Consider the following 27,430-nt stretch of genomic DNA (forward strand, 5'->3'; position numbering starts at 1 on the left):
TAGATTAAATGTCTTGGTTTGGGGAAGTGGTTTGCTCTGGTGCTCCGGATACAACACAAGAAAATGTGCTTGTTTCTGTTTGGCTACATAGATACGAGCCTTAAAGATGGCCTTTTCCATGAATTTAAGAAGTTTGGCAAGGTGACTTCAGTGCAGATCCATGGGGCCTCCGAGGAGAGGTACGGCCTGGTGTTCTTCCGGCAACAAGAGGACCAAGAAAAAGCACTGACTGCATCAAAGGGAAAACTCTTCTTTGGCATGCAGATTGAGGTGACTGCATGGGTAGGACCAGGTAAGACCTCGGAAACTGACTTCAGTTAGAAATCACTTCAGTCAGATTGTGAGTGGTAGTTACTGGTTGGCACAACCTGGGTTTCATTTCTTTCTTTCCTTTTTTTAAAATATTTTTTTCTGAAAGATTTCTTTATTATATAATAAATAAGTACACTGTAGCTGTCTTCAGACACACCAGAAGAGGGCATCAGGTCCCATTACAGGTGGTTGTGAGCTACCATGTGGTTGCTGGGAATTGAACTCAGGACCTCTGTGGAAGAGCAGTCAGTGCTCTTAACCCTTGAGCCACCTCTCCAGCCCCTGGTTTCATTTCTTAATTTACTGGCCCAGTATCTTAGTTTTTAAAAGGTAGCTGAGTTCTTCAGTCACCGAGTTGCTCTGTGAGGGCACTGACTTGTGCTTTTGTCATGGGGATACCCATGCATGCAGCTCAGGTCACATGGGGAGGCAGCCTCCCTAAAAGATGGCAGTGATTGACTACAAGGTGAGACCACAATTACCTTGCCTTAGAAAACAAACCCTCGGGCTGCAGAGATGGCTCAAGTAGTTAAGAGTCTGCTCTTCCGGAGGTCCTGAGTTCAATTCCCAGCAACTACATGGTGGCTCACAACCATCTGTAATGAGATCTGGTGCCCTCTTCTGGCCTGCAGGCATATATGCAGGCAGAATGCTGAATACATAATAAATAAATAAATCTTAAAACAAGAAAAAGAAAGCAAACTCTATTTGAGGGAGTCATTTGTATTTTGTCCAGCATAAATTAAATCTGCTATTCTAGGTGACTGTTCCAGATTTTGGATTGTCTCCTTACTGGATCAGAGCTGGACCCTGGTGGCAGCCACCACCCTCGGAACTTGTTAGTGTGATAGTGAAGAGCAAAGGGCTCAGTCTAAGAGCACCCACCCACCTGCCCACTCACCCACCCACCCACTCACCCACCCACCTGCCCACTCACCCACCCACCCACTCACCCACCCACCTGCCCACTCACCCACCCACTCACTCACCCACCCACTCACTCACCTACCCACCCACCTGTCCACTCACCCACCTGCCCACCCACTCACCTGTCCACCTACTCTTGGAGAGCCACTGGGATTGGTTCTCAGTACCCACAGGAGGCAGCTCACAAACCACGACTCCATTTGTAAGGGACCTGCACCCTCTTCTGGTCTCGGGGCACCCACGTACACATGGCACACATTCACACACACAGACGCACACACACACGCACACACGCACACACGATGAAAACTTTAAATGAAATGAGAAGCAGAGAAGGGAGACAGCGCATTATTCAGTGTCTGTGTTGAGAAGACCATGGATATCCTAACACCTCATTTTTCTCCAGGGTCATGACGTGAGGATTAGAGTTTGTAGAGGGCAGAAGGTGCACACAGCTACGCAGCCGTGTCTTTACAGATATGAGGATGAGGACGGTTGGCGTGGGTGTGACCGACCTCTTGAGGGTGAAAAGGAAACGCTTCTGTTAGCTTGGCCCTCCTGGAAGACCCTGCCTGTGAGGCTGGAGGTGTCTTGTGTGCCTCCACTCAGCTGCTGTCCCTTTCAGAAAGCATGCAGTGCTGGCCCCACCACAGCTTACCTAATTCACAGATTGGATGTTTAAAAAGACCGTGAGCATTTTAATAGAAGTATTAGACAGTGAGTTTTAGATAGAATTTATAGCCCATTTCTTTTTTTTTTTTTTTTTTCCAGAGCTGGGGACCAAACCCAGGGCCTTGCGCTTGCTAGGCAAGCGCTCTACCACTGATATAGCCCATTTCTATGGTAAATCTTAGACTGTTCATCTTATTTGATTAAAAAAAAGAATATATATGGTCATGAATATGTAAATAATATATTAAATCGAGCATAATATTGGTAAAGTGGGTATTGTAAAGTTACATTTATATATCTAATTTACACACACACACACACACACACACACACACACAATTTTATAATGGCATTTTAAAGTGCAGTTTGGGTATATCGGTAACTTAAGTGAGAAAGGCCCTGCTTTGACTCACAGCTCTGGTGTCTGTCTTGAGGTGTGGTAGAGGCAGTCTGGAGCTCGGGGCGCCTGGTCATATGTGGCAGCACCTGAATGCAACTGTCACCCACGTTTAGTGTGATCTTCCTACCTCGGTTACCCACTGACACATCCAGATACTTCCGTGATAGTTCTAAGTCCTCTCACATGACAGTTAGATTCTCCGTCATACCAGAACTCCTTGTTCAGAGAACTTCTCCCCCATTACCCACTGAGCTGTAGATGTGCTGCCTCACATTGTACTCAACTAAGGGCAGCTCATGAGCTCTTCCTTGTTTTGTTTGAGACAGAGCCTCACTCTGTAGCACAGGCTAGTCTGGAACTCACTGTGTGTAGTCCAGATTTCCTTTGAACTTAGGGTAGTCCTCCTGCCTCAACCTCTGGAATACTAGGTCACAAGTGAGCCTCACCACAGATATCGGTTGCGGTGGACATTCCGCACCTCGTGAGAAATACTCAGTGTGCGCCTAACCTGTGTGGTCTCAAACCATCATCAGTCAGCTGGTACCTAGTGAAGAGCTAATTCGGGGACGTTAGGATACTTTAAGATGTTTAGTGTGGAAGGCCTTGGTGTGTGGCAATCAGAAGCCGTTGGGTTGTCTGTCATTCACTCTTTTGAGACAGTCTTATCATGTAAACCAGGCCAACCTTCAACTTAACACCTCTTACTATGGTTCCCAAATGCTGGGGTTAGAGATGGGGCCCCTGTGCTCAGTTCATCCTTTGTTTGTTCAAGACAGGGTTTCCTAGAGCCCAGGCTAGCCTTCAGTTTGCTAGCCCAGGCTAGCCTTCAGTTTGCTATGTAGCAAATACGAGCTTCAGATTCCTGTTCTTCTGCCTCCACCTGCTGGTGGGGTTGGAGGGCTATGCCTCCCTTCCTGGTTTCCTCATGTGCGCGTGCGTCTGCGTCTGTAATGTTAGGGTTGAGCACAAAGTTTTGCACATGCTACACAGTGCTCCACTTCTGAGCTATAGCCTCAGCTGGTCTACTTACCTTAGTTCTTGTTTGTTTTTTAAAGACAGGGTTTCTCTGTGTGGTCCTGGCTGTCCTGGAACTCACTGTAGACCAGGCTGGTGTTGAACTCAGAGATCCACCTCCCTCAGCCTCCTGAGCTGGGGCAGTGGGCATTGCAGTTCTGAGCTAAAATATCATCAAAGCCTTGAGTTTCTATGTCTCAGAGTTAATAAGTGGAGTTTTAACAAAGCTGTGATTAAATTAGATGTTAAAGCATTTATAAAAAAATTTTTATTATAAAAAAAAAAAAAACAAAAAAACTCGAAGATGTTGCTAGGGAGCATATAACACCAAAAAAAGAGAGCCCACAAAAGTCACCGAGTCACTCTGTACATAATTACTCTTACATCTGGAAGGTTTTATTAGTGTAGTATTCGTATGGGTCTTATGCCTGCATATATGTCTGTGCACATGTGTGTGCCTGGTATTCGTGGAAACTAGAAGGTGTTGGATCCCTTGGAACTGGTCGCTGGGACCTGAACCTGGGTCCTCTGCAAGAGCAGCCAGTGCCTAGCTGCAGACCCATCACTCCATCCCCCAGAAGTCTTGATGTAAACATTTGCATTACTCCATCAGTGGCGTGTACGTGAAATGCTCAATATCGTTAACATCTTGAAAGTAAATGGAACTAACCAGTGACTGGAGCTGTGATCGCTGGGCTACTGCACTGTCGAGTGTGTGCGTGGGCTTTGCTGTTGTGTTGTTTTGAGATCAGGTTGCCCTGTGCAACTCACAGTTTCCTGAAACTCTCTATATGGCACAGGCTGGCTTTGAACTCTCAACTCTCCTGGGCCGGCCTTCTAAATGCTAGGATTACAGGTGTGTGTCACCACACCTAACCAGATTATGGTTTCATACTCCCTCTATGTTCAGATCAGAGGGTAAAATGCACTTGTCTGCTGACCTGAGTCTCCCCCTGGAGCCCTTGTAGAGTGAATGGAGAGAACCCACTAACAAAGTAGTCCCTTGACCTCCATTCACAATGCCCACACTCACGTCACGTACATACACTGTAATAATAAATGTAGCACGGTCATGGTGTTGTATGCCTTTAGTTGCAGCACTCAGAAGGCAGAGGCAGGCAGATATATATCTCTGAGTTCAAGACCAGTCTGGTCTACATACAACTCCCAGAATTATCTGTGTGTTGAAGGCCAGTTAAGACATGGTGGAAGCCTATTTCAAAACAAACCCAAACCAGCTAACCAACCAAACGAACCACAGAAAAACAAACAAAACCTTTTTTTTTTTTTTTTAACTAAATTTCTCTGTGTGTGAGAGCGAAAGCTTCAGTTTCTGCAGGTTCCCCGTTTTCTGAAACTGTCCCAGGCTGGTCTTGAGCTCTAGGCCTGTCAGTGCTGTCTGCTGACTGCTGTGGCCAGTCCGCCCAGGGTAAGGCAGTTGGTCAGCCGTGTGTTGGAGAGTGTGTTAAAGCAGCACCCTGTTCCGCTCTGCCCTACCCACCCACAGAAACAGAGAGTGAAAACGAGTTTCGACCCTTGGACGAGAGGATAGATGAATTCCACCCCAAAGCAACGAGAACGCTTTTTATTGGGAACCTTGAAAAAACGACTACTTACCACGACCTTCGAAACATTTTTCAGCGCTTTGGAGAAATTGTGGTATGTTGCTTCAGTGATAAAATGCCGTAGATCTCTGTAGAACACAAGCTAGGGCATGGAGTGGATGTGGCTATGTGATATTTAAGGATAAATTCAAATTTCCCCTTTGCCTTACATTCTTTTTTATCTTTAAAGACTGGTGTCTCGGGTGCTCCACCCTGACTGATAGTCTTTCCTCAGCCTCCTCAGTACTAGGATTCGGGGTCCGAACTGCTTCTCCCATCCTCTCATCAAAAAGATTAAGAGACTCATAAAAAAATAAGTGTGCATATGTGTGTTTTGCCTCTACCTGTGTCTGTGCACTGTAGAGGACAGGAGAAACCATGGACTCCTTGGAGCTGCCAGGCACCTACTAGAAACTAAACTCAGGCTCTCTACAAGAGCAGCCAGTACTCTAAACACCGAGCCATCTCTCCAGTCCCCCTTTAAAAAATGTGACAGTCTTGCTGTGTAGACCAGCCTGGTCTACACAGTGAGTTCCAGGCTAGCCAGGCTACAGGTTTTTGGGTTAATTTGTATTTGTGATAATATAATTATGTATATGTCTGTGTTTCTGTGCCACTGAGGCCAGAGGTATCAGAGGCCTTTGGAGCTGGGACGAAAGGCAGTTAGGAGTAGCCAGAAGTGGATTCTGAGAACTGAACTCGGCTCCTGTACAAGCGGAGCAAGTGCCTGCTTTTAACCACTGAGCTTTCTCTCCAGCCATAGACTCTTTTTCAAGAAGAAATAAAGACTTATAATTTCAGATAGCTTTTTAAATTGTTGTTTGTTTGTTTGTTTTTGAGGAAGGGAGGCTGGAGAGATGAGCCGGTGCTTAAGAGCATTGGCTTTCATGGCGTGAGGTCATTATACCTGCAGTTTACAGTGCGTCTGGATACATGGTCCATCTAAGAAGTTACTGAGGAACTACTTGTACAAATAACCATTCTCTGAGGACTTGGCTTTTTGTTGGCACATTGCTAAGTGATGTTGATTGGCTCTTCCAGGACATAGACATTAAGAAGGTGAACGGAGTCCCTCAGTATGCGTTCCTGCAGTACTGTGACATTGCCAGTGTGTGCAAGGCTATCAAGAAGATGGACGGAGAGTACCTTGGGAATAACCGGCTCAAGGTGAGCGTCCGTCTGTCCGTCCATCCATCCATCCGTGGGTCATAGCTTACTGCTATTGATTTTCTTTAGAACTTTAGAACCTCCCTATGCCAGGGCTGCGGAAGGACAGCTACACTTACACATTTGAACAGTCAAGGGTGTGGCTCCTTGGTAGGTGACACGTGTTAGCATGTGTGAGCGCTTGGGTTCAGTGATCCAGGTCGTTGCACGCACACACGCACGCATGCAGGCACTCACAACCAGTTCAGCATTTCTATAGAAGACTGGCTTTTTGTAACTTTGTAATTGGATAGTAATTATGATCTTGGTGATAGACTTTTCCCTTTTAATTTCAGCTGGGTTTTGGAAAGAGCATGCCTACCAACTGTGTGTGGTTAGATGGGCTTTCTTCCAACGTGTCTGATCAGTATTTAACACGGCATTTCTGCCGATACGGGCCTGTGGTAAAGGTAGGCGCTTGCTTTTGACTTTGTTTTCTTAGTACTCTGTCCTTTGGTCTCTCTTTCTGTTTGTCCCCCTTCCCTTTTCTTCAATAATGTATGTCTTAAAATGCTCTTCAGTGGGTCTGCAGAGAAGCCCAGTGCTTAAAAATGCTTACTGCATTTCCAAAGGACCCAAGTTCAGTTCCCAGCACTCAGGCCAGGCGACTCAACCCTGTCTGTCTGTGACTCCAGCTCCAGAGATCCAGCTCACTCTTCTGGGCTCTGCAGGCTCCTGCACATTTTTAAAAAAATAAATTTAGATTTATGGTCCGTTGGGCCCGGCTCTGGGTTTAGTCACTTGCACTGCAAATCATCAACAATAAAGCTACTTCCCAAACAGGCAAGATTCTAAGAAAATCTTTTTTTTTTTTTTTTTTTTTTTTTTTCCGGAGCTGGGGATCGAACCCAGGGCCTTGCGCTTCCTAGGCAAGCGCTCTACCACTGAGCTAAATCCCCACCCCCCTAAGAAAATCTTAAACTCCTTTTTATATAGTTAAATAAAATAGGATTTTAGGGGGCTGGAAAGATGGCTTGGCAAATACAGACTGTTCTTCCAGAAGTCATAAGTTCAATTCCCAGCACCCACAGTGTAGCTCACAACCAGTTGGGATGGAATGTGATGCCCTTTTCTGGTGTGCAGACAAACTTGCAGGCAGAGCTCTCATACACAGAAAGAAGTGTGTCTGTCTGTCTTAAGGTGGTAAGAAAGCCCAGTGCACAGTTCTCTTATGTCGATGTCTGTGGCGTCCCTACCAGCTTATACACAGCACTCATGCAGACACACACCACTGTAATAGGAAAACCCAGTCTAGAGTTGGAGAGTGATCTGAGGGGATGAGACTTCTGATTCAAGTCCTTAGAACCTCATAAAAGCCAGAGATCACAGCAGTGTCCAGTCTCAGCACCTCCAGGGACGGGGCGTGGAGTCAGGAGAGGCCGGGACAGTCATTGGATATAGATACAACAGTCCATGTCAAAGGAGTTGGAGGCAAGGGCTGGCACCTGCATTTGTCCTTTGACCTCCACACACACTCTGTGGCACACATAGGCCAGGCTTGAGGCCAGACCTGGTGGCTCCTGGCTGTAATCTCAGCATTAGGTAGGCTTCGGAGGAGGACTGCCACAATTGCAAGTGCGCCCGCCCAGCCCATGCTGCCCAGCCCATGCTGCACATAAGACCCTGTCTGAAGTGGTAACAGCACAGGGCTGGAGGAGGGAGCGGGGAAAGAGAACTTACATCCAAACCACAATGGAGTCAGTGTTGACCTCCGCTTTGTTGTGGTGCTGGGGACCGAACACTGGGCTGTGCAGGACTAGGCAAGTGTGTGAGTTTGTCCATCGGCTTGATCTATGTTTTTAAGTACATTCAGCAACATTTTCACCTGACCAGTATTTGCCAGGTAGCACCCATAAAGAGCAGGAAAAGGCTCTCAGGATCAATTCTGTGGTCTTGTCATCATTTCGAGCCTTAGATAGAAGAATGGTCTCAGTACAGGAAAGACAGTAAGAAAACAGTAAAATATAGAAAAATAAAGGTTGGATAAATGTGAAGCCTCAGGAGTACCACGATTCCTGTGTCTCTACACCCTGCACTTGGTGTGTTTATTAAGACATGCCTCTTCTGGGAAAGCCCACATTTTTCTGGAATACTCTAAATGCAGTACTTTTCTTCGTAGCGTCCTGTGACTGAGGATTTGTTGGGGCTGACACTCACACCAGCAGATCAAGCTCTTGACTGGCTGTTGTTTGTTTTTTGCAGGTGGTGTTTGACCGCTTGAAAGGCCTGGCTCTGGTCCTCTACAGCGAGATTGAGTACGCGCAAGCCGCTGTCAGGGAGACCAAGGGCAGGAAGATTGGTGGGAATAAGATTAAGGTGTGCACGGTGACTAACAAGCCAGGGGCTTCGTGTGCCTACACCTTAATCCGGAGGTCCACATAGCATGACACGCCTCAGACATTAGAAGCAACAAAACAAAACAAAATAGAAAAACCAGAAGCCTCACAAAAGTCTGCTCAGACCTCTCTCTACCCATAGTTACATCCATAGGTGGCCAGTGTGGGGGGCGCTTTGTAAGACTCAGGATTAGGGGACATGCTAGGATTTTCATGGTCGCTATTTGTGGACACAGGTCCACAAAAGCCTCAGCCCTGGAGCCTTCCCTATACATTTTATATATACATTGTCAGCCCCTTCCACACACTTCTCTCCTCAGTGTCTGGTGTTCTTACCTGTATTCTTGGTGCAGGACCCTCCTTTTCCCATTACAGTGAGTGAGTGAATGCCGTGGCTCATTTAGTCAGTCCGCTTCCAAAAGGAAGCTACCTGTGACTGTATGTGTGTGCGTGTGTGTTATTGTTTATAAAAACTTGCTCTTCGTTGGCTTTTTGGCATAATTATGTCATTAAGAACTCTAATGATTCATAAGGTTGGTGCTTGGCAGCCTGTAACTGGAGCCGTGCTGTCCTCTGTGTCCTGTTGTAATGGTTCCTTCCACAAATTGACCTGCAGACTAGATTGCCCATCATTTATTCACCAACTCAGAGTTCTGGGAGAGATTTGTGTTCGTGTTCTCTCTCTCTCTCTCTCTCTCTCTCTCTCTCTCTCTCTCTCTCTCTCTCTCTCTCTCTCGTTTGAGTTGCAGGAGAAAAAGATCTGTGTCTCTCTTGGGCATGCGGGAGGGAAGGTCTCGCTGTGTGGCTGGTCCCTAGCTTGTGACTGCTAACATCTGGTCTCGGCCTCTCTCCTCAGTTTGGAAATTGCATCAAGTTCATCCCTCTCACTCCTTCCTTCCTGATTGGGTTCTGGGATCTTAAAACTTATCTGTCAATATTTGTATAAAATTTCAGGGTTTTATATTTAAAAAATTTTTTTCTCCTAAACTTCCACTTTTAAAAGAAAATATTATTTTTTAATTTTCATTTATTCTCTCATACAATATACCCCTACCACAGCTTACCCCCCCCACCCCCCATCCAATCCTCCCTTCCCCACAGAAAAGAGCAGCTCTCCCAGTGACAGCACTAAGCATGGCACAGTATACTGTGATCCCAGGCACAAGCCTCACCCCAGGGCTTAAGAGCAAACAGGCCAAAGACATGTCCAGTCCAGCTGCCAGGTTCCCCGTGCACCAAGCCCATGGCCATCACACACTCTTGGAGTGGAGTACTTTGCAGAGCCATGCAGGCCGTGGTCCTCTGCGGCTGTTCCTATCAGCTGCCACAGTCTCCCTGAGGATGACTGGACTAGGCAGCTCTGAGGAGAGCAGGGAATCATTAGCTCTCTAGGCCACCCAGCTTCCAGTTCCTGTCACCCAGGCAGTGTTAGGCATGGGCCTCAAATTAGACCAGTTACTGGTTTGCCTTTATCCCTAACGCTAGGAGGCAGAGGCCAGAGGAGCTCTGTATTCAAAACCAGCCTGGTCTACAGAGTGAGTTCCAGGAAGCCAGGACTACACAGACAAACACTGTCTTGAAAAACTTTCCAAAGCTGAAATATGAAATTTCTAAATCATTTCTTGTTTATGTTTTTTCTAAATATGTTCATCCTATAGTAATGGGCTTTATTATGAATTCTCTCTTGTTTTAAGGTGGACTTTGCAAACCGGGAAAGCCAACTGGCATTTTATCACTGCATGGAGAAGTCTGGTCAAGACATGAGAGACTTCTATGAAATGTTAACAGAAAGAAGGTGGGTGTTTTTTCCGTCTTGTGTTGAGCCATCAGTCTCGGAGATGCACCTCAGAGCCAGCCCAGCCTTAGGTGTGTGCAGCAGACCTGCCAAAATGGCATGGGTTCCAGTTGATGTAGCCTGACATTTTGTTTTTCTCTTTTCTGCTTCTGCCTTACCCTCCCCAAACGCATTTTTAAATGTGTCATACAAAAAGCAAAGGTTTATCTTTACAAATCTGGTTTTTTTTTTTTTTTCACAGTCATTAGATGGCTTTATTTTTTTTTTTTTTATTTATTTATTTTTTTATTAACTTGAATATTTCTTATATACATTTGGAGTGTTATTCCTTTCCGGTTTCGGGCAAACATCCCTTCCCCCCCCTACAAATCTGGTTTTTATGTAGTTGAAGTAGGTTGGGTTACCTTGTCTGTCCTTGGCCTCAGTCCTCACTGCGTGCCCTTCTGTTAGGAAGATTTGTGAGGTGTGACTCTTATAAATAGAGCAAGTCAGATCATTCACTTATAAACCTGTGATTTTGGCAGTGCAGAAGGTAAGCAATTTTTTTAGTCATGGTGATACCATGTTTGATATTTTTTCCTTCTTCTGTTGATTAGATAAACTATTGTTTATACCAAAGTGAGCTTTTGCAGACGCTGGTCTGTGGTGGTCTCCTGGAGTGTCAGCATTTGTTCCACACCCCACCCACCCACATCAACGGCTTTAGACAGTGAAGGTCAAGGCCTCTGGAACCCCAGAGGCTAGAACCCAGCTAGAACCCCACACGAACCTCCCATGTGCTGCCACAGCTCCGGGTTTGCTGTGGTGGAGCGCACAGCAGGATCTCTTCAAGGCCTTTCCTAACTGGCTTTCCTGCTAAATCACTGAATTCCTGAGCTTCTCAGTGACAACCGACCCCCACTGCCACACTGAAAAGCTACGGCTCTGACAGTCGATCCAAATTCAAACTGCAAGACACGGAAATGTTCAATTCTGCAGGCCAGAGAGCCAGAGGGCGCCTCTGTCACGGCCTCTACCATCAGAGGAAGAGCAAACTGCACAGAATGTTCTCCGCCCCAGCTCCCAGGGTAGTGGTTTGGAGTCATTGGTTATAGTTTTATTATTTGGGGTTTTGTTTGTTTGAGAGAACGTCTTATAAAGCCATGCCTTAGCCCCAGGCTTGTTTTATAGCTGAGGATGACCTTGAACGTGGTCTCTACATGTACCGGAAGTGCACTGTGTGGCGTGCGCTACACCTGACTTAGGTGTTGGGGGGGTCTGGCGTGGCCTTACCCTTGCCAGGCCTCACTGTGCTGGCTGAGCTGCTTCCTAGGATGCTGTCATTGCATCAGTTCTCGAAGCAGTTCTACCTGAGGGTGGGAAGGAGGCAAGGTTGGGGCAGGGGCAAGGGAGGCGAGGCGCCTGTTGGAGGCTTTGTTGCGCTTGAGGCATGAGGAGTTGTTCCGGTCTTCTCTGTGTACATTAAACATTTCAACTGCAGTGTCTTGGGAGGGTCAGGTGCTGTAGTAAAGGAGTTGGTTCTGTATAGTACTATTAAGACTCACTAATTCGGGGCTGGGGATTTAGCTCAGCGGTAGAGCGCTTACCTAGGAAGCGCAAGGCCCTGGGTTCGGTCCCCAGCTCCGAAAAAAAGAACCAAAAAAAAAAAAAAAAGACTCACTAATTCTAGTGAGGCTCTGGCTCTGTTCCTCAGTTCATTTCCATGGTTATTTATTCCCTCTAAGGAACTTATCTCCGACTGTAGGAAGCAGAGGGAGAGGTTCGTTCTGGGTGTCACTGGGCATGGAATGCATTCCTCACAGTCACGGACAAGGACCTTCCTTCCCTCTCTAGAAAGTGAGGGGAACTCTCCCCCCCTGAGTTGGTGGTGCCTTCTGGGAAAGATGCTTGACTCCCATGATTCACTTTAGGATTGCACGCGCACACACGCACACACACAGGAATACACACACACACACAGGAATACACACACACATACAGGCACATGCACACACACACGCACATACACACAAGCACGCATGCACTGGTATCCATGGAGCTCGTCCTTGCACAGAGTTCTATGCCTTTTGCTCTTCATGCCTCCCACTGGGAGGCAGCCCCTTGGCTTGGTTTCAGGTGGTAACTGCAGGTGGCAGAGCTTTTGGTGATTTGTTTGTGTCCCTGCTGCTGGGCAGGGAACACAAGATTTTGCATCAGTAGGCAAGCACAGGACCACTGAGATGCGTCTACGTCCTTCAGTCGCATCACTTTATATCACCGAGGTCACAGGACGGCTCTGCCCACAGTTCCTGCCCGCCCGTCAGTGCTTTGAGCTTTGCCCTGTCCCAGAAAGTTTCAGGATGAATTTACATAGTCGAACAGGTCTTCCTATCTTAACTTGAACAGAGTTTTCTCCAAACCTGACTGCCACAAGTTCTTGCTTGACAGGCAAGGCATCACGATTTCAGTAGGATGAGCCCTCCCTTCTGCGAGGAGGGCAAGTAGCCTTGTGTGGATCCACCATGCTGATGCGTCCCAATGTTCTGTTCTGTTTCCTGCTGAAATTAGTGAGATTCACGGACCCAGCAAAATAAGTTGTTGCGGTGTCTGTGTGCGTGTGTGCAGGCGTGTGTGCGCACGTGCGCTTGAGCATAGAAATCAGCCCCTGTGTGTGTGTGTGTGTGTGTGTGTGTGTGTGTGTGTGTGTGTGTGTGTGTGTGTGTGTGTGTGTCCTGAAACTTGCTCTGTAGAAAAAGCTGGCCTCAAACTCAGAGACCCGCCTGCCTCTGCCTCCTGAGTCTCCTGAGTGCTGGGCTTTTTCTCTTTTCTTTCCTTCCTTTTTTCTTTCTCTTTTCTTTCCTTCTTTTCTTTTCTTTCTTTCTTTTTTTTTCTTCTTCTTTTCGGAGCTGGGGACCGAACCCAGGGCCTTGCGCTTGCTAGGCAAGCGCTCTACCACTGAGCTAAATCCCCAACCCCTTTTCTTTTTCCTTCCTTCCTTCCTTCCTTCCTTCCTTCCTTTCTTTCTTTCTTTCTTTTCTTTCTTTCTTTCTTTCTTTCTTTCTTTCTTTCTTTCATCTTACTTACTTTGTAACCCTCACTAGTCTGGAAGTTTCTGTGTACACAAAGCTGGCTTCAGTTTCAGGGACCTGCCTTTCTCTCCCTCCTAAGTGCTGGTACGAGAGGTGTGCAGTACCACATCCAGCCCCGGGTGTGTTGTTGATCTGTATTAGTGTGTTCCCGTGAGCCAGAGTGCTGTAAGAGCTGGAGAGAGTGAGGCTCACAAGGCCAAGCCTGTGCAGTTGATGATGTTCACTTGCTAGAGTGAACGAGCCTCGCCCACCCAAGACAGCAGCTTGCCGCGGCTGGCTGTTAGCCAGAGCCTGATGATTGATCAGTGATTGCTTGGTTGTGGGTAGCACTGAGGATTGAAGCTTAGGTTTGGCAGTGGCATCTCCAGGTCTCATTGAGTTCGTTGGCTTTGAGCTCACTCTGCAGCCCAAGATGGCTTAGAACCTGTGATTCTCCTGCCTCAGCCTCCAGGTAGCTGGGGTGGCAGGGTTGTGTCCTCACACCCTAGAGGACTGTTGGTCTGTAATTATGTAATGTGGACTCTAAAAGCGAAAAGTGACAGTCGCTTGCTTTCATGTAGAATTGTATGATTATCATCATATTCTCGTGTACCACAGGCTGACCTTGAACCTGTGGTCTTCCTGCCTCCACCTGAGCTTATGCTTTGCTTTAAAACCCTAGATGTTAAGCTTTCAGGAGTTTGGCACTTGGGGACACTTCGCACTTAACATTCTCTAGGTTCTCAGTGAGACGCTCAGCAGGTGTGACCCGTGCCATGAAGGCCTGAGCTTGACTTTGGTCCCTGCAAGCTGGATGGAGGCAGGACCGAGGCTGCAGAGATGTCCTCAGACATCACACACATCAGACACACAACCAGGAGGAGTGTTGGGGAATGTGAATAATTCCCTGTCCCTCTCGTGTGAGCACACTCAGTTTCCGTCGTGAATAACTCTTGTTCTTAGTACACTGGGCAAGCGGCTGGAGGGAGTGTCTCTGAGCGCTCGAAGCCAGCCTTGTTAGCTGGAAAAGTTTTAAGTAAACAGAAAGGTTGAAGCTTTTTATTTCTTAAGATTTGTTTTATTTTTATGTGAACTGTGCATCATGGGTGAGTATGCATCACCCAGTACCCAGCTAAGTCAGAACAGAGCACTGGGGCTGGAATAGATGGTTATGAGCTGTCTTGTGGGTACTAGGATTGAGCCCAGGCTCTGTGCAAGAACAAATGCTTTTTTTTTTTTTAAAGATTTATTCATTTATTATATGTAAGTACACTGTAGTTGTCCTCAGATACACCAGAAGAGGGCATCGGATCTCCTTTCAAATGGTTGTGAGCCACCATGTGGTTGTTGGGAATTGAACTCAGGGCCTCAGGAAGAGCAGTCGGGGCTCTTAACCGCTGAGCCATCTCTCCAGCCCCAGAACAAATGCTTTTAACTGCTCAGTCATATTTAGCTGTGAAGCATATATTAGAGAGAGAGGGGTGGGTGGGGGGAGAGAAAATACTGTTTTAACATACAATCACTCGGGAGGCAGAGGCAGGCAGATCTCTGTGAGTTTGAGGCCAGCCTGATCTATAGAGTGAATTCCAGGACAGCCAGGGCTACACAGAGAAACCCTGTCTTGAAAAAACAAAACCACCACCAACAAACATTTATTTTTTATTGTTGTTTTGGGGGGATAGGATCTCACTATATAATCTCGGTGGCCTAGAATTTGCTTTGTGGACCAGGCTGGCCTCCGACACCCAGAGATCTGCCTGCATGTTCCTTTATTTTATGCACCGAGTGTTTTACCTGCATTTTAGTCTGTGCACCAGATATCTCTGGTGCCCAAGGAAATCAGAAGGAGGCATCTGATCCCTGGAACTAGAGTTGTAGGCAGCTGTGAGACACTCTTTGGGAACTTACATGACCAGCATGTGCCATTTATTTGTGATGTTGAGTTTTTGTATAACTGTCAGTGTCAGTGCTACAGCACTGTTCCCTTAATCTCAGCACCTCAGAGGCAGAAGCAGGAGGTCTCTGTGACTTGGAAGCCAGCCTGGCCTACAGAGTGAGTTGCAGGCCAGAGCTTAATGAAAACATGGGAATTTTATTTAGGCGGCCAGCCTTAAATCCTCACGGTTTCATTTGGCTTGGCACCTGCGGTTGGCCAAGTGACTAAGTAAACACTGAGGATTCCCGAGATCCTGGTGTAAGAGTTTGACTGTGCACTGTAGGCCGTTCTGCAACTTGTACAGTTGAGCCAGGTCTCAGTGCCCTCCTCCTACTTCTGTGTCTTGAGGGCTGGGATTGTGGAGGTGGGGGCTGCAAGGGTGAGAAGACAGAGGAGCTAACGTCATCTTTCTCATGTTTGTCAGAGAGGAGAGAAGAGCATCCTATGACTACAGTCAAGACCGGACATACTATGAAAATGTCCGCACTCCGGGCGCCTACCCTGAGGACTCCAGGAGGGACTACCCAGCTCGAGGGAGAGAGCTTTACTCGGAGTGGGAGACGTACCAAGGAGAGTATTACGAGTCCCGATACTATGATGACCCTCGAGAGTACAGAGAATACAGGAGCGACCCTTATGAACAAGACATTCGGGAATACAGCTATAGGCAGAGAGAGCGGGAGCGAGAACGGGAGAGATTTGAATCTGACCGTGACCATGAGCGGAGGCCCATTGAGCGAAGTCAGAGTCCCGTGCACTTGCGTCGCCCACAGAGTCCCGGGGTGTCTCCTGCACATTCGGAGAGGTTGCCGAGTGACTCTGAGAGGAGACTGTACCGCCGGTCCTCAGAGAGAAGTGGAAGCTGCAGCTCGGTGTCTCCCCCACGGTACGATAAGCTGGAGAAGGCTCGGTTGGAGCGCTATACAAAAAATGAAAAGACAGATAAAGAACGAATTTTTGACGCTGAGCGGGTGGAGAGGGAGAGGCGAGTAATCCGCAAGGAGAAAGTAGAGAAGGACAAACCCGAGAGGCAGAAACGGAAAGGAAAGGTGCACTCCCCTAGCTCTCAGTCTTCAGAAACAGAGCAGGAGAACGACCGAGAGCAGAGCCCCGAGAAGCCACGGGCTTCCACCAAACTGAGCAGAGACAGGACTGACAAGGAGGGGCCAGCCAAGAACCGCCTGGAGCTGGTGCCTTGTGTGGTTCTGACCCGAGTAAAGGAAAAGGAGGGCAAGGTCATCGACCACCCGCCCCCAGAGAAGCTCAAAGCCAGGCTTGCTCACGACACTGCCAAGTCCTCAGTGCTGGACCAGAAATCCCAGGCTTCTCAGGTGGAGCCTCCTAAGGCAGACTCGTCTAAGGTGGACGCTGCCAGGGGGAAAGCGCTGAGGGAAAAGGCTTTTTCAGGCCACGCAGAGGTTGTGGATAAGGAGGGCAGGCCGAAGCTCAGGAAGCACCTCAAGCCCGAGCAGGCGCCTGAGCTGAGTGCCCTGGACCTGGAGAAGCTAGAAGCAAGGAAAAGGCGCTTTGCAGATTCCAGCCTGAAAGTAGAAAAGCCAAGACCAGAGGTCAGGAAAACCAGCCCTGAGGCAGAGGACGCGCGAGCGCTGTTAAGGAAGCAGCCTGACACACCGAGGGATGGTATTTTGCTGAGGGAAGGAGAGTCTGAAAGGAAGCCCGTGAGAAAAGAAGTCCTTAAAAGGGAGTCAAAAAAAACCAAGCTGGAGAGACTTAATTCAGCCCTCAGCCCCAAAGACTGCCAGGAACCTGCTGCTGTCTCTGTGGGGTCTGGCTCTCGGCCTAGCTCAGACATCCACGCAGCCCTGGGAGAACCAGTGCATGGATCTGTGGAGACCCAGGAAGCCCAGCCCAAAAAGGTCATGCCCTCAAAACCTCGGCTCAAACAGCTGCAGCTCCTGGATAGCCAAGGGCCCGAGAAGGAGGAAGTGAGGAAAAACTACTGCCGGCTTCTCGAGGATCCAGCGGAGCACAAAGCAGGCCAGGAGAAGCCTCATGGAGTAAATGCTGAGGAGAAACTTGGCATTGACATCGATCACACGCAGAGCTACCGAAAGCAGATGGAGCAGAGTCGCCGGAAGCAGCAGATGGAGATGGAGATAGCGAAGTCTGAGAAGTTCGGCAGCCCCAAGAAAGATGTGGATGAGTATGAAAGGCGCAGCCTTGTGCACGAGGTGGGCAAGCCCCCTCAGGATGTCACCGACGACTCCCCGCCCAGCAAAAAGCGAAGGACAGATCACGTGGATTTCGATATCTGTACCAAAAGAGAGAGGAATTACCGAAGTTCACGGCAGATCAGCGAGGACTCGGAAAGAACCAGCTGTTCCCCCGGCGTCCACCACGGCTCCTTTCATGAAGATGATGATCCCATAGGCTCGCCTAGGTTAATGTCAGTGAAAGGGTCCCCTAGAGTGGATGACAAAGGTCTCCCCTATTCTAATGTAGCAGTGAGAGAAGACCCGTTCAGATGTACTCCTTATGATTCTGGCAAGAGAGAACAGGCAGCGGACATGGCCAAAATAAAGCTGTCTGTCTTGAGTTCTGAAGGTGAGCCAAACCGTTGGGACCCTCAGATGAAACAGGACCCCAGCCGCTTTGATGTCAGCTTCCCAAACAGCGTAATCAAAAGAGACAGCCTGCGCAAGAGGTGTGTGCACGACCTGGAACCCGGCGAGGTGCCCTCCGACTCTGACGAGGACGCCGAGCACAGAGCCCAGTCACCCAGAGCGTCCAGCTTCTACGACAGCCCTCGGCTGTCTTTTTTATTGAGGGACAGAGACCATAAACTACGCGACCGAGATGACAGACTCTCTAGTTCTTTAGAAAGAAATAAATTTTATTCTTTTGCACTGGATAAGACAATCACACCAGACACTAAGGCTTTGCTTGAAAGAGCCAAATCCCTCTCGTCCTCCCGAGAGGAAAACTGGTCTTTCCTCGACTGGGGCTCCCGCTTTGCTAATTTTCGAGACAACAAAGATAAAGAGAAGGTTGACTCAGCCCCAAGACCGATTCCATCCTGGTACATGAAGAAGAAGAAAATCAGGACGGACTCAGAGGGGAAACTGGATGACAAGAAGGACGAGCACAGGGAAGAGGAGCAGGAGCGGCAGGAGTTATTTGCCTCTCGGTTCTTACACAGCTCCATCTTTGAACAAGATTCCAAGCGGCTGCAGCACCTTGAGAGAAAGAGCGAGGAGTCTGACTTCCCTCCCGGGCGGCTGTACGGCCGGCAGGCATCTGAGGGTGCGAACAGCACGAGTGACTCAGTCCAGGAGCCAGTGGTTCTGTTCCATAGCAGATTCATGGAGCTCACTCGGATGCAGCAGAAGGAGAAGGAGAAGGACCAGAAGCCCAAAGAGGCTGAGAAACAGGAGGGTCCAGAGACTCCCAAGACTCCAGAACCCACTACTGAGACTAAAGAGCCGGAACCCAAAGCACCTGTTTCCGCTGCACTTCCTGCCATCACCGCTGTGACGCCAGAACCACCACCGCCACCAGCAGCAGCAGCAGCAGCAGCAGAGAAGGCTGAGGAAACATCAGAGGCTCCTTCACTGGCAGGAGAGAGGCCCGAGGAGCCCACTCCTGTCTTGGAAGAAACAAAGCTTGTGTCTGAGCCGCCTTCTGAATCCGTGGAACAGCGCAAGCAGGTGGACTCATCCCCTGGAGAGGACAGCCGTGACAGCACTGCTGTGGTAGCCTCCGCTCCTCCAGAAAGCACAACTACTGACGCTGTCCCTTGTGTGGACGCCGAGCCTCTGACTCCCGGAACCACAGTTTCCCAGGTAGAGAGCAGTGCAGACCCAAAACCCAGCAGTCCCCAGCCCCCTTCAAAACTGGCTCCGAGGGGAGAAGAAGCTGAAGAGCCTAAAGTGGAGAGGCCAGAAACAGCTCCAAGCATTGAACCTGACGCCACCGAGAAGGGTGGAGTCGGGCCTGAAGCTCAGCCCCCAGCTTCTGAGGACGTGGAAGCCAATCCTCCAGTCACAACAAAAGACCGGAGGACGACCAAAAGCAAGCGTTCCAAGACATCAGTCCAGGCAGCTGCCACAAGCATCGTGGAGAAGCCTGTCACCAGGAAGAGCGAGAGGATAGACCGGGAGAAGATGAAGCGGTCCAGCTCTCCTCGTGGAGAAGCACAGAAGCTGTTAGAACTCAAGATGGAGGCAGACAAGGTCACGAGGACTGCGTCTAAAAGCTCTGGGGGGGACACAGAGCACCCTGAGCCTAGCTTGCCTCTCAGCAGAACCAGGCGCCGAAATGTAAGGAGTGTTTACGCCACCATGGGTGACCACGAAAGCCGGTCTCCAGCCAAAGAGCCTACTGAGCAACCCAGAGTGACCAGGAAGAGATTGGAGCGGGAGCTGCAGCAGGAGGCTGTGGTAGTTCCCGCCACCCCTCGGAGGGGAAGGCCTCCTAAAACACGCCGGCGTGTCGAAGAGGGCGGTGAGCAGGAAAGAAAAGAGCCAGCAGACACACCCAGGCCTGCTGAGGGGCGGAGGTCTCCCAGGTCTCAAAAATTGGCAGCTCCAGGTGGGCCCCAAGGGAAAAGGGGGCGGAACGAGCACAGGGTTGAGGCTGCTGAGGCCACTGCCCAGGTGAGCACGAGAGAAGGGAACGCTAAGGCCAGGGGCGATAGAGAAGCAGCAAGTGAGACAAGGCGCGACAGGAAAGACCCCAGCACAGACAAGGACGGGCCTGACATCTTCCCAGTTGAGGTAGAGAGAAAACCTCCAGAGAAAACCTACAAATCAAAGAGAGGCCGTGCTCGTAGCACCAGGTCAGGGATGGACAGAGCTGCACATCTGAAAAGCCTGGAGATGGCCACCAGAGCAGCGGGGCAGGCAGCAGACAAGGAGGCCGGGCCTGTGGCCGCCTCCCCTGAGAAAAACAAGAGCCCCCTCAAGGGAAGTGGCGTCTCCCCTCAGCTGGCAGACGGCCCAGCCGACCCTGACAGGGAAGCAGAGAAGGAAAGTGTGTCTGCCTCCACGGTGTCCCCAGAAGCCACGCAGCTAACCAAGCAGATGGAGCTGCAGCAGGCTGTGGAGAACATTGCAAAGCTGGCCGAGCCCTCAGCTGCCGCAGCTGACAAGGGCACAGCCACAGCCTCGTCTGAAGAGCCCGCCGCTGAGGATGGCCACAAGCCGGCACACCAGGCAAGCGAAACTGAATTGGCTGCGGCCATTGGCTCCATCATCAGCGACAGCTCTGGAGAGCCAGAACACTTCTCTGCTTCTCCCTCTGTCCCCCCAGGATCTCAGACACATCTCCAGGAAGGAATGGAGCCAGGGCCCCACGAGGCCACACCAGGAACCTTGGAGACAGAGGCAGCAACAGAGTCTTCTGCCCAACAAGCCAGTGCCTCGGACCCACCAGCAGGCTCTGCAGACACCAAGGAAGCCAGAGGAAATAGCAGTGACTCTGTGCAGGAAGCCAAGGAGGCTAAAGTGGCAGTCACTCCTCCCCGGAAAGACAAAGGACGCCAAAAGACGACTCGATCACGCCGGAAAAGGAACGCCAACAAGAAAGTGGCCGCTGCCACAGAGACTCGTGCCTCTGAGGCTGAGCAGGCACAAAGTGAGAGCCCTGCTGCTGCTGCTGCTGCTGCTGATGCCGAGGCTGATGCCGAGGCTGAGGTGGTGGTGGCAGCAGCACCCCCAGAAGAGCCCCAGGAAGAAAAGCAGAGTGAGAAGCCTCACTCCCCTCTCGGGGAGTGCACTTCTGACCCCAGCAAGACCCCACCTGCTGAGAGTCTGTCCCAGGAAAACAGTGTTGAAGAAAAGACTCCATGCAAAACCCCTGCCCCCCCTGACCTGCCCCCCCTTTCACAGCCAGCACTGGTGGATGATGAACCCCAAGCCAGGTTCAAGGTGCATTCAATCATCGAAAGTGATCCAGTGACCCCACCCAGTGACTCAAGCATACCTCCACCCACAATTCCTTTAGTGACCATAGCAAAGCTCCCACCTCCTGTCATCCCTGGGGGAGTCCCACATCAGAGTCCCCCTCCTAAGGTGACAGAGTGGATCACAAGACAGGAAGAGCCTCGGGCTCAGTCCGCCCCCTCACCGGCTCTTCCCCCAGACACAAAGGCTTCTGACGTAGACACCAGCTCCAGTACACTGAGGAAGATCCTCATGGACCCCAAGTACGTGTCTGCCACAGGCGTTACTTCCACAAGTGTCACTGCAGCCATTGCAGAGCCTGTGAGCGCCCCTTGTCTGCAGGAGGCGCCAGCCCCTCCCTGTGAACCTAAGCGCCCTCCCTCAGAAGAGAAGTTAGCAGCCGCAGTATCACATGCCGACACACAGGCCTCAGAGGTTCCAGTCACTGCTGACAAAGAGAAGGTGGCCCCTGTCATCGCCCCTAAAATCACATCTGTTATTAGCCGGATGCCTGTTAGCATCGACCTGGAGAACTCACAGAAGATAACGTTGGCAAAGCCGGCTCCGCAGACCCTGACCGGCCTGGTGAGCGCCCTGACCGGCCTGGTGAATGTCTCTCTGGTCCCAGTGAATGCCTTAAAGGGGCCTGTGAAGGGCTCCGTAGCCACCCTGAAAGGTTTGGTGAGCACCCCTGCTGGGCCTGTGAATCTCCTAAAGGGGCCCGTGAATGTCCTCACCGGGCCTGTCAACGTCCTGACCACTCCAGTGAGCGCCACGGTGGGCACAGTGAGCGCTGCCCCTGGTACCGTGACTGCTGCCTGTGGTGTGACTGCCACTACAGGCACAGCAGCCATGTCGGGTGCAGTGCCTGCCCCAGCAGCAAAGGGCAAGCAGAGGTCAAGCAGCAACGAGAACAGCCGCTTCCACCCTGGGTCCATGTCCGTCATCGATGACCGCCCAGCAGACACAGGCTCTGGCGCAGGGCTGCGTGTGAATACTTCAGAAGGGGTCGTGCTCCTGAGCTACTCAGGACAGAAGACGGAAGGCCCTCAGCGCATCAGTGCTAAGATCAGCCAGATCCCTCCGGCCAGTGCAATGGACATCGAGTTCCAGCAGTCAGTATCGAAGTCCCAGGTGAAAGCGGACTCCGTCACCCCGACCCAGGCTGCACCCAAAGGCCCTCAGACCCCTTCTGCCTTTGCAAACGTGGCTGCCCACTCCACCCTGGTCCTGACTGCCCAGACATACAATGCCTCTCCCGTGATCTCCTCTGTGAAGACCGACCGTCCATCCTTGGAGAAGCCCGAGCCCATTCACCTCTCCGTGTCCACCCCTGTCACCCAGGGGGGCACAGTGAAGGTTCTCACCCAGGGCATCAACACACCCCCAGTGCTGGTTCACAACCAGCTTGTCCTCACCCCAAGCATCGTCACCACTAACAAGAAACTTGCTGACCCTGTCACTCTGAAAATAGAGACCAAGGTCCTTCAGCCGGCTAACCTGGGGCCCACCCTCACTCCCCACCACCCCCCTGCCCTGCCCAGCAAACTGCCGGCCGAAGTGAACCATGTTCCTTCCGGACCCAGCAACCCAGCAGATCGAACCATTGCCCACTTGGCAACCACAAAACCAGATACTCATTCTCCTCGACCCGCTGGGCCTACACCAGGCCCATTCCCAAGGGCCTGCCATCCCAGCAGCACGACATCCACAGCGCTTTCCACCAATGCAACTGTCATGCTGGCTGCAGGCATTCCGGTGCCGCAGTTCATCTCCAGCATACACCCAGAGCAGTCTGTCATCATGCCCCCCCACAGCATCACTCAGACCGTGTCTCTCGGTCACCTGTCCCAAGGTGAGGTGAGAATGAGCACACCCACCTTGCCCAGCATCACCTACAGCATCCGCCCAGAGACCCTGCACTCTCCTCGGGCCCCTCTGCAGCCCCAACAGATAGAAGCAAGGGCCCCACAGCGTGTGAGCACGCCCCAGCCAGCCACAACTGCTGTGCCCGCGCTGGCCACACAGCACCCTCCCGAGGAAGAAGTTCACTACCACCTCCCTGTGGCTCGAGCTGCAGCCCCTGTGCAGTCAGAAGTGCTGGTCATGCAGTCCGAGTACCGGTTACACCCGTACACCGTGCCCCGGGACGTCCGGATCATGGTGCATCCACATGTGACTGCTGTCAGTGAACAGCCCAGGGCCACAGAGGGCGTGGTGAAGGTGCCACCAGCCAGCAAGGCCCCTCAGCAACTGGTGAAAGAAGTGGTTAAGACTTCAGATGCCAAAGCAGTCCCAGCTCCAGCCCCCGTCCCGGTCCCTGTCCCTGTCCCTGTCCCGACCCCTGCCCCGCCCCCTCATGGTGAGGCCCGCATTCTCACAGTCACCCCCAGCAGCCAGCTTCAGGGGCTGCCTCTGACCCCGCCTGTGGTGGTAACCCACGGGGTGCAGATTGTGCACTCCAGCGGGGAGCTGTTCCAAGAGTATAGGTATGGCGACATCCGTACCTACCATGCCCCTGCTCAGCTCACACATACTCAGTTTCCTGTCGCCTCCTCCATCAACCTACCCTCCAGGACCAAGACCTCGGCCCAGGTGAGGAAGCCAGGTTCGGGGGCACTGTAGTTTTAAAAGACAGGCAGATCCCAATAAAGTAAGTTTGGGGGACAGGAGAGATGACTCAGCAGTTAAGAGCACTACTGCTCTTCCAGAGGTTCTGAGTTCAAATCCCAGCAACCACATGACGGCTCACAACCCTCTGTAATGGGATCCGAGGTGCTCTGCTGGTAGTGTCTGAAGATAGGAACAGTGTACTCGGGAACATGAAGTAAATAGACCTTAGAAAGGCAGGGGGACAGTCGAGGTGGGGAATGGGCCAGTTCTTGATATGGGCAGATACTTTGTGCAAGGGCTCCTACCTGTAGGGTGAGAAGTATGTTCGGTGGCTTCTTACGTGAGGTGAGCTCCACTACCCGTGAGACACAGGTGCCTCTCTCTGGGCCCACTGAGCTCTTGTTGGGAGCAGGGGCTTTTGTACAGCCAGTTCTGACTGTCCCTTTGTCTTCTTCCCAACTCCAGGGCCCCCCTGAAAGTGAGCCCTTGCAGTCTACGCAGCCTGCACAGCCTGCCCCATCTACGCAGTCCACACAGCCTGTACCACCTGCCCCACCCTGCCAGCCCTCCCAACTCAGCCAGCCTGCCCAGCCACCGAGTGGCAAGATTCCTCAGGTCTCCCAAGAAGCCAAGGGGACGCAGACAGGAGGGGTAGAGCAGACTCGCCTCCCAGCCATCCCCACAAACAGGCCATCTGAGCCACATGCTCAGGTTCAGAGGGCATCGGTGGAAACCCCCCAACCAGCCCACCCCTCCCCCGTGTCAGTCACCATGAAGCCGGACCTCCCAACCCCTCTTGCCTCTCAGGCTGCCCCAAAGCAGCCATTGTTTGTCCCTGTAAACTCAGGCACGAGCACCCCACCCGGACTGGCTCTGCCTCATGCTGAAGCCCAGCCAGCCCCAAAGCAAGACTCTGCTCCACACGGGACACCACAAAGGCCCGTGGATATGGTCCAGCTTCTGAAGGTAAGATGGCGGAGGCTGCTCAAGACGTGCTGACCTGGTTCTAAGTTTTAGCGCAGACCAGCAGGCTGCTGAGGGCCATGCTGGACAAGCCGTGACCCTGTTTCTCTTGTTTGTCCTGCTAAGCAGAAGTACCCCATTGTGTGGCAGGGCCTGCTGGCCCTCAAGAACGACACGGCTGCTGTGCAGCTCCACTTTGTCTCTGGCAACAACGTCCTGGCTCACCGCTCCCTGCCCCTCTCTGAAGGCGGCCCCCCGCTGAGGATCGCCCAAAGGATGCGACTGGAGGCCTCGCAACTGGAAGGGGTCGCCAGGAGGATGACAGTAAGTGTGGGCCGGGTAAACACCCATGCACTTCACAGGGAGGGAGGGACAAGAAGACACAGCAGCGACAACTCTGGAAGCAGACAGTGAGAGAGCAGCTCTGCTTGGGTAGAGAGACCTCAGGACCTCGAGAGCGCACGCACGCACGCGCTCTCAGGGCACACACGTGTTGTGACAGCCATCTTAGAGCATCTTGGCTAGTCAGGAGATCCCTAACCATTCCCCTTTGCTGCAGGTGGAAACAGACTACTGCCTGTTGCTGGCTCTGCCCTGTGGCCGTGACCAGGAGGATGTCGTAAGCCAGACCGAGTCCCTCAAGGCTGCCTTTATCACTTACCTGCAGGCCAAGCAAGCAGCAGGGATTATCAATGTCCCCAACCCTGGCTCCAATCAGGTTGGTCCATTGTCCTACCCTACCCCCCCAAGTAGGACCGGTTTAGGGCAGGGCAGGAGGGCTGGTCCACCAGGTAGGGTGGATAATTCTCGTACTAACCAGTATACCCCAGGAGTTGCTAGAGGAGGTGGGCATGTAAGTAACATGGGTAATGGCCACCAACTGCCCATCCTGGAGAGGGGAGCTAGGGGACAGCTGAGGGAGGAGGGGTAGTGTACACCTTGAACTGTAGAGCTGGTGACATAGCACCAAGCCCTGATGCCCTGCCTATCAGGCACAAACGGGGTGGGAGGGTCACGGAAGACGTGGTTCCCACTCTCTCTCTCCTTCCCCAGCCCGCCTATGTGCTGCAGATCTTCCCACCCTGTGAGTTCTCCGAGAGCCACCTCTCCCGGCTGGCCCCTGACCTCCTTGCCAGCATCTCCAACATCTCTCCCCACCTCATGATTGTCATTGCCTCAGTGTGAGGCTCTGAATGGTCGCCACCTCAGGGCGTTTTCCTGAGGCTCTGCTGCAAAACAAAAAAAACAAAAAAAAAAAAACAAAAAAAAATGAACACAGGACAGAACCATGGACAACCCAGCCAGGCAGAGGGGAAGCTGCTGAGGGGCAGACTGCCAGGCGCCACCAGCTGCCCTCGCCCTCGTGCCCGCCCAGCTCTATGGATCGACCTCCTCTGGGGGTGGTGCTGCTTGTATGTTTACATGAAATTCTCGCCCAGGACAGACCACCGACCCATGGACTCGCAGAAACCTTAGGGGCTGGGTTTCTCTCCTCACCTGGAGAAAAGGAACCGGGCTGTGGGAATTCTTCTGTTTTGTTAAACAGAATGGATCAGCCTTTGCACTAAGTTAGTGACTCGCAAGTCAACACGGGCAGCGATGCTCTGGCCGTGTACGTGAGCACGCCGTGGACTCATGCAGGACTTGGGACTTGTGCTGAAACCTTGGGGTCAGGAACATTTCATTGGGTTTTTGCCCCATCCCCTCCTCCTCCCTTACCCTGCTCATCAGACATGCCATCTTTCTTAATTCTCCTGCCGCCGCCGCCGCCGCCACCTTCAGCTCACCGGATGTACAGTTTACAGTTGAGTAAAAGCGAACAGAAGGATTTTCTTTCTTGGTCGGATGTGCAGAACTTGGGGTGTGTATATATAAATATATAATATATATAAATATATATAATACTGACTTAAATCAAATTTCCCTGACATACATTTTTTTTAATCTGTGCCAAAAATGTGTTTTCAAAGAAAATCTTATTTTCATACTCAGACTTTGTACCGTCACTCATTTGTATAAGTGCGTCGTCACTGCACGGGTCCTGCTCCTGCAACATGGAAGTGTCACAGCACCTGTACAAAGACCTGGCCACTCCACTCCCTCTCCTGTGACCGGACCTCTCCCTGACTCCTAACACTTATTAATTTATGAAACTGTTTTCCTCAGCGCAGTTTTGTTCTGTGTGTCCATTGGATTACAAACTTTATTAAAAAATACAAAACACTTCACGTGTGAAGGTGGTTGTCACTCTGGGAGCTGCGGGGTTCCAGACTTGGAGAGCAGATCCCACCCATCTGTGAACAAGGACCCTGTCTGCTACCTAAACTTGCCCAGAGCCTTTTGCCTTGTGCTCAGCCTAGGACACTGGGAAGGTGCCCCAGACCACATACAGAGACCCTTTCTCCACCCCCTTGCAAGCTCCTGCCCCTGCTGGTACCTTCTCTCCTCCCGGGCCAGGCTCCTGGTAGTTGGCAAGGAGCCCACTATTCCTGGGGCTGTTAATCCTGTACCTGCCTCAAGAAGGAGCTAGATAGAGCACCGAGCATTCTCTGGAGGATGCAGTGGGGACTACAAAGCAGGCCTGTCCAGTTGGAGCTGGCTGCTCCCCTCCCGTCTCCTTGCCAGCCTGGTAGCACACTGCAGCAAGTCAGCATTGGCTCAGCATGGTGCTGAGTTGCCTGGGCGCGGTCAAGCAGGTACTA

The 27,430-nt window shown here is 51.2% G+C and overlaps 1 protein-coding gene across 1 annotated transcript in view; it reads left to right on the forward strand.

Annotated features, from left to right (window-relative positions):
* Spen (spen family transcriptional repressor) overlaps positions 1–26,952 on the forward strand; it is a 70,014-nt gene extending 43,062 nt beyond the window's left edge. The window contains exons 5-15 of the mRNA XM_032895153.1: positions 92–292; positions 4,833–4,984; positions 5,971–6,096; positions 6,432–6,545; positions 8,338–8,451; positions 10,166–10,266; positions 15,674–23,747; positions 24,231–24,731; positions 24,858–25,052; positions 25,288–25,446; positions 25,782–26,952. Coding sequence (XP_032751044.1) covers positions 92–292; positions 4,833–4,984; positions 5,971–6,096; positions 6,432–6,545; positions 8,338–8,451; positions 10,166–10,266; positions 15,674–23,747; positions 24,231–24,731; positions 24,858–25,052; positions 25,288–25,446; positions 25,782–25,913 — 9,869 coding nt within the window. The 3' untranslated portion in view covers positions 25,914–26,952. The remainder of the gene's footprint in view (positions 1–91; positions 293–4,832; positions 4,985–5,970; positions 6,097–6,431; positions 6,546–8,337; positions 8,452–10,165; positions 10,267–15,673; positions 23,748–24,230; positions 24,732–24,857; positions 25,053–25,287; positions 25,447–25,781) is intronic.
* The last annotated feature ends 478 nt before the right edge of the window (positions 26,953–27,430 follow it).

Source organism: Rattus rattus, chromosome 1 (genome assembly GCF_011064425.1).
Source record: "Rattus rattus isolate New Zealand chromosome 1, Rrattus_CSIRO_v1, whole genome shotgun sequence".
In the NCBI taxonomy this organism is placed as follows: domain Eukaryota; kingdom Metazoa; phylum Chordata; class Mammalia; order Rodentia; family Muridae; genus Rattus; species Rattus rattus.